This window comes from Chrysochloris asiatica, unplaced genomic scaffold (assembly GCF_000296735.1).
Source record: "Chrysochloris asiatica unplaced genomic scaffold, ChrAsi1.0 scaffold00160, whole genome shotgun sequence".
NCBI classification, from domain to species: Eukaryota; Metazoa; Chordata; class Mammalia; order Afrosoricida; family Chrysochloridae; genus Chrysochloris; species Chrysochloris asiatica.
The window spans coordinates 5,629,053-5,635,914 of NW_006408678.1; the positions used below are offsets into that span (position 1 = coordinate 5,629,053).

The 6,862-nt window shown below is 39.5% G+C and overlaps 1 protein-coding gene across 5 annotated transcripts in view; it reads right to left on the reverse strand.

Annotated features, from left to right (window-relative positions):
- Positions 1-6,862, reverse strand: part of MYBPC1 (myosin binding protein C, slow type) — a 129,262-nt gene that overhangs the window by 43,065 nt on the left and 79,335 nt on the right. For all 5 annotated transcript variants that reach the window (XM_006871098.1, XM_006871100.1, XM_006871101.1 and 2 more), the window contains 4 exons: positions 5,586-5,748; positions 4,220-4,326; positions 3,784-3,917; positions 1,813-1,972 (listed from right to left, as the gene is read on the reverse strand). In XM_006871098.1, coding sequence (XP_006871160.1) covers positions 1,813-1,972; positions 3,784-3,917; positions 4,220-4,326; positions 5,586-5,748 — 564 coding nt within the window. The remainder of the gene's footprint in view (positions 1-1,812; positions 1,973-3,783; positions 3,918-4,219; positions 4,327-5,585; positions 5,749-6,862) is intronic.

The following is a 6,862-nucleotide window of genomic DNA, read 5'->3' on the forward strand; positions in this document are numbered from 1 at the left end:
ATATATGATAGGATGAATGTAAAGCTAATATTCTCGCATGTAAACTATCATATAATTCACAATAAAACATTTTAAAAAATAGAAATTTGATACAGGAAGCAAGTATAATTTGCTACAATTTGATGAACTTGATCTTTGCTTATGGATGTAGTTGCTCAAAATACCAACCAAGAAGGAAGGAGTCTTCACATCCAGGGTCAAGCCTACTCCCTCAGTACACAGGGTTGATAGGTAAGGACAACTTAGACACTGGCTACCTAAAACGGGAGGGGCTATAAAGGCACCAAGTGACTGACTTAGAAGGTTTCAAGAGGGAGTTTAGTTCCAGAGCAAGGAGGGTAAGGTAGAATCCCCACTGAATAGTTTTCATCTTGTCTAGATGGGTCTGGTGAAAGGAGATGGGAATAGGATTCTTTTGACTCAATAGTGAGTAACTATTATCATGACTAATTGCGATGGCCACAACTGTAAAGGTAGAAGTTGTGTAACAAAAAGGGGGAGTAGAATAAAAAACTGTACATACTTAAAATGCACGAGTTGATATATATACACTAGTGAAGAAATCAGCACAAGCACATTAATACATCTAACACTCCCCAAATTTTCTGGTACCCTATTTATCCATTCCTTCAGCCTCTTTCCCTCCAATCTCTGTCATAGTAGTTTACAGTTTCTAGAATTTTATATAAATAGAATCATACAGTATGTACTCTTTTTCAAGCGTAGGAATCGGACTTTCATCAATCAAATATACACCTTTGAGGAGTATTCCATTTCATGACTACACCATAGTATGTTGGCACTTCTTAAAAAATGTCCCCCTATTGTTTGAGTATTACAAATAAACCTGCTATGAACATTTATGCAAAAAAAAAAAAAAAAAAGTCATGCTCAATATGGGATAAGAAAAAGAATATCCAATAAAAATAAACTCCTTGAAATTCCTTAAACTAGTGTCACAACATTAGGGAACAAGTTCTAAGGGAAACCCAAGACCCTAGTTTGTTGACTAGAAAATTGTAACTAAAAAAGTATTGTTAAATGTAGGATATGGGGTATTTAAAAACAAACAAACAAACAAACAAAAAACACTACAAATCAGATTTTCAGCTGAAGTAAGCCAAGTAATTCAGTTCAGAAATCATGGAATCAAATTTTATATCAGTTGGAAGTTTCAAGGCTGGTAAAAATCCAAGTCAGAAATGGCAAGTTACTAGGTCTTATAAATGGAGTTCAGTGCCTGGTAAAGTGATCTTTTTTTTCATGTGTCAATTTATATAATGTTTTATTTTTAACAGGAAATTAAAGTGAGAAGAGAAGATCATGAGACTTTGGAACACTGGTAATCTCCTAGACCCATTTTACTTGACTTGAGGCTTAGGCAAACAGCACTTAGATGGTTACTTGGGGCAAAGGCACATCTTACTCCTCTCCAATGATTTTGATCTAGGGATTTATTTAACTATTATGTTTAGTGATATTTAAAGGGCACCAAAAAAGGAATGTGTCTGTGGAGAGCTAACGACAAACAACCCAAATGGGAGTCATTCCTGCAATGAGGAGCCCTCTAGGCAAGAAAAAAAAAAAAGTAGGCAAGAAATGAAAAGGGAAGATGAATGAAGCAAATGCAAAGGAAAAGAAGCGGAAGAAGTGGCAGAGAAAGAGAAATGATGACTTATGAGCTATCTCTCTATGGTGCTTTTCTATTGGCTGCCCCAGAAAGCTGAGAGAATGAACAACCAACCAGTAACGTCCACTCTGGATCGAGCTATGACAACTTGATTCCAGAAGTTTGTTCCTCAGATTGCTTACCCACGACTTTAATCTTGATGCTAGCATGCGCTTCTCCAGCTTCGTTTTTCAGATTTATGTTGTAAACCCCAGAGTCATCCCTTTCGGCTATATCAATGACCAGAGTGCTACTGTCAGGGTAAGACTCTGCCCTTATCCGACCACTGCCTTCCATGATAGCCTAAGAAGGAAAGAAACAAAACTGGTATGATCTACACAACAACAAAAGCTACTCTGCACACCTCATAAACATGCTTGAAAGGCTGCTAATGTCCTACCTACATTTTCTCAGTTTAATCCTCCACCAACCTCCATAATAAAGATATTATTAGCTCATTTCAGACATGAGAAAACTGAGGCTTAGCTTACCCAAACCCACATAGCTAAGAAGTGATCAAGTTAGGATCTGACTCCACAGCCTATTAACCACTAACTCACCTAAGAAAAAGTGAGAGGACTTAAGTATAAGTTGCAGTTGTTGAGTGCTATAGACTCACTTCTGACTCATAGTGACTTTGTACAGGGTTTCCAAGACTATAAATCTTTACAGGAAGCTGCCTGTTTGAACCCCTGACATTGCAGTTAGCAGTCCAGTGCTTAACCTATAGCACTACCAGCACTCCTAAAACATGAATGCAGAAGTGTAATTCTAGGGCAGAGAGTCTCTTTGAGTATAAATCTGAAATACTCAAACTCAACAGCTTATGAGAATGGTTTTCTGGATGTGAAGGCTTAGGTCCTTAGTTTCATGGGACAACTCAGTCAATTGGTACTACAAATTGGTACCTAGTAAAGTGAGTAGTATCTGGGGTCTTAAAAGCTTGCAAGTGGTCTTCTAAGACACAACTATTGGTCTCTATTTGTTAGGAGCAAAAGAGAAAGAAAGAAAGCAAAGTTTCAGAAGAAGCTAGTCTATAGGGCTAATAGCCTACAAAAGTCACAGTCTTATTAACACTGAGACCAGAAGAATTGGATGATGTCTGACTCAATTCAGGGAGTTTACTGAGTTCTGCCTAAGTACCCCTTCTGGAAAGTTCCACTGCCTGGAAAGCCTCTCAATGTAGCTGTTGTTAAGTACCCTTGTGCTGATGTGAATTCATAGAACCCTATAGGACAGAGGTGAACTGCCATATAGGATTTCTTAAGCTAATGGAGCAGACTGTCAGGTCTTTTACCCCATAGTGAGTTTGAACTGCTGACCTTTCAGTTAACAGTCAATTGCTTAGCCATGAGTCACTGGGACAGTCAGCTAGAGTAATCACAGGGCTCACTTCATTTGCTTCTCATCTCTAAGGGATCATTGTCTTTCCCTGCCCATGCTTGGTATCTTGAAACCAAGGGGTTCACATGGTTTTCTGTCCGTTTGTTTGTTCTGTTTTGAGGGTGATTTCAGGTGAGTGAGCGAATTCAATCCCTGTTACTCTTTCCTGATTGGGCATGGACACATGTTCTGCTTACTCAAAGTAAAACACTACTACTCTTCCATTCCAACCTAATTTATTTTCATCTCCTCACGTGCTCTGCTCTAGTGACACTGACTTGATTTCTGTTTCTCCCGTTCCCTCCCCAGGACCTTTGTCTGGGGAGGTTGCATCTGCCCAGATCATCCTCCACTTTGATTTTCACACTTGTCATGTAGAGTGCTTGTCACTTGTTACCACATCACCTGGTTTTCTCATCTTCATAACGCATCATTATCTGATACGGTTTCAGTCATTTATTTCATCAATAGCTTATGATTGACTGCTCTTCTACCCCAATCCTGACATCTATTAGAAGTAGAGAAGGGACTATTTACTGCACCTAAAAATACATCTGACATACAATAGGTAGTTAGAAGTATGAACTGTAATTAGGTGTTCCTGAAAATCAGTGACCTATCTTTCTCAAAGGAATTACAGAAGGAACACATCCCTGTACTTTGATCTGTCTTTTCCCTTCATCAGAGAGCAGGTGCTAGGGTGTGTGTGCATATATGTGGGTAGATCAAACCTTATCTGCGCGGCTCCAAAGGGCCTTAGGAGGTGGTTCTCCAGTAACTGGGATCTCCAGACGAAGCTTGCTTCCTGCAATTACTGTCACTGTATTATCAGCATCAAGACCGTCCAGAATGATCTTAGGAGGGTCTGGAATATTAAAGATGGCCCTTATTATCATCCATGTGAATATCTGGGCAAGTGCTTGACTAGTACTCAACAATGATAGCACCTGGTGCACATTTAGCAAAAAGAACATAAAGAGGGGTCAAAATAATTGGAACCTGTGACCTTGTAAAATGACTTCATTATGAGACTTAAAAAGAAACCATATGATTAGTCATGGATACTAATTGATGTATTCTTTTTCTTAAATATCACATGGCTTTGAATGTTATAATTGCAAGGTAAGTTAAAACAAACAAAATACCACTGCAATAATTTCTACTCACCAATAACATGAACTTTGGCAGGCAAAGTAACAGAGTAGGCATCGGGTGCAAATACATAATCACCTTCATCCTCAACGAGAGCATTGGCTATCACTAACTTGTGGATTCTAAGGGAATGAGAAAAAACACATTTCTAAGACTCTGCAAAAAATTAGATGATATATTATGACCCAACGGGAAGAGTTATTTTGCCTTTATTTGATTAATTTACTTAGTGGAGTCTGGAGAGAGAAAAAAAGAGAAAATAGAGAAAGAAAAGGAGAAAGCATGAATGTGAAGCCTTAATCATTCTATATATTTATCCACATTAAATCTTTATTTTGGATTATATAAAATTACTTCTGAAAGAATATTATTCCTTTCTTATATATTAAAGAAGACTAACTCACTTTCATGGACTCCTGGTGTGGCATTGTAGGGTCAGCAGTGGGCTCTGAATCACAAGGTAAACAGTTCAAACCAACCAGCTGTTCCTCAGAAACCCCACACATGCTCACTATGAGTTGGAACTGACTCGATGGCATTTAACAACTACAATAACCCATTTCCCTCAAGTCACTTTGGACTCATAGCCACCCTGTATAGCATTTCCAAGATAGTGAATCTTTACAGGGGCAGAGCGCCTCATCTTTCTCTTGCAGAGTAGCTAGTGGGTTTGAATCCCTGACCTTGTGGTTAACAGCTCAACATCAACCCATAGCAAGGCTAAAATGTTGTTGTTACGTGCTGTGGAGTTGGTTCAGACTCATAGTGAACCTATACAGGGTTTCTGAGGAGGAGCTGGTGAGCATGAGCGGCCGGTGAGCTTGATCTGCCGACCTTGCAGTTCAAACTGACCTTGCAATCCAACGCATTAACCCATAGCACCACATCAGGATTCCATAGGACTGTTAAATCATTTTGACGAGTTCCTCAATTAGAATTCTGTGGTGTTGTAGGATAAGCACTGGACTGTGAACCAAAAGGTTGATGGTTCAAACCCACCAGCTGCTCCTTGGAAACTGTTTAGGGTAACTGTGAGTAAGAATTGACTCAACAGCACTTGACAACAACAATATCCATATAACCTCATGTTTAGCAATTATGTTTAGTGATGTTGAAAGGGCACCAAAAAGGTAAAAAGGGGAAAAAAAATCAGCTAATCGGTTTTAAAGCACTGTAGTGTGAGGCATCAGACACAAGATCACTGGTAGGACATGGTGTACACTAGGGAAATCACACTTTCCTGCTAGCTGGAAGCAAAGATCCAAGACACAGGTATTCCCTGTATGGACACTCTTCAAACCTCCTCACCAAATACATAAACTAGAGAGTGCAGAGAGACAGGAGGGGGGCAAGCCATCTGTGGATGACCTAATTTGCTTACCTTCCTTTGTGAACAACCTTTAGACGGTCACTTTCCTGAACAGGTAAGCCATTTTTAGTCCATTTTCCTGGTATATTTTCAGAGATTTCACACTTCAAGCAGATTTCTTTTCCAAGTTTTACAGTCTGATCAGTCAGAGGTGTCAATATCTTCAGAGGTCTCACTATAAGAAGACATTGTGTTGTTAGTTGCCATCAAGTTGATTCCAATTCATGGCAACTCTAAGTGTGCAGAGTAGAACTGCACTATACAAGATTTTTAAAGCTGTGCTCTATTGGAAGACCCTCTGGGTGGGTTTGATCCACCAACTTTTTGGTAACTAGTCCAGTGCTTAACTATTTGTGCCACCTAGGGACTCCTATAGAAATAAATTTGTTGTCGTAAAGTGCTATAGGGGAGGTTCTGACTCATAATGACCATGTACATGGTTTCTAAGGAGCAGCTGGTAGGTTTAAACTGCTGACCCTGTGGTTTACAGTCCAGTGCTGATCTGAAAGCGGCAGACAAGAATGCCATAGAAATAAAAAGACGATTATAAATGGCACATCTAAACTCCAGACAAGATAGTATCATTTTATAATGATACTGTCAGTTCTGCTAGAATACTTCGGAATCTGAATTTGTCCCAATACAATTGATACAGTAAGTAACAAATTGAGCAAGTTTCATATTTACTGACCCACAATTTCATTCATGAGAAAAACTAAGTAAATGCAGGAAACTGAAGCCAGCTGCCCTGAGGCAGGGATGCACATGGTACTCACACGAACACATCTCAAACACTTACTAGTTATCTCAGCCTAGGTGTGTGATTTAGGCCACACCCATCCACATTTGAGGTTATCTGATTCAAAGAATCCTCCTTCCACTACTTCATAATCACAAATTAGAACACTTCTGACATCTACTTCAACTAGCAGACTTCAGGTAAAGTACTAGATTATAGCATTTAGTAACCATTTAACATCTTTCTGTTTTTTTGTTTGTTTTGAATGTGTCACTGGAACAAAATTTTGGAGTGTTGCACCCCAGCTCCATTTTCCTCATAAACCCTGTGGTTTTTATTGTGTGGCTTTGCACACACACATGGTGAATTTAGGGACATATATGTTGCATTATGCAGAATTGACTATTGTTGGGGACCGCAAGCACTGAGATGCTGAGGCCCTGTGTCATGGATGAAAATCCAACACGAAGGCCCCACTCAGGATTGCTAGCCAGGGACCCTGAGGGCCAAGGAAGTGTCCTCCTGACATCCCGGGTTCATAGGCTTTTAC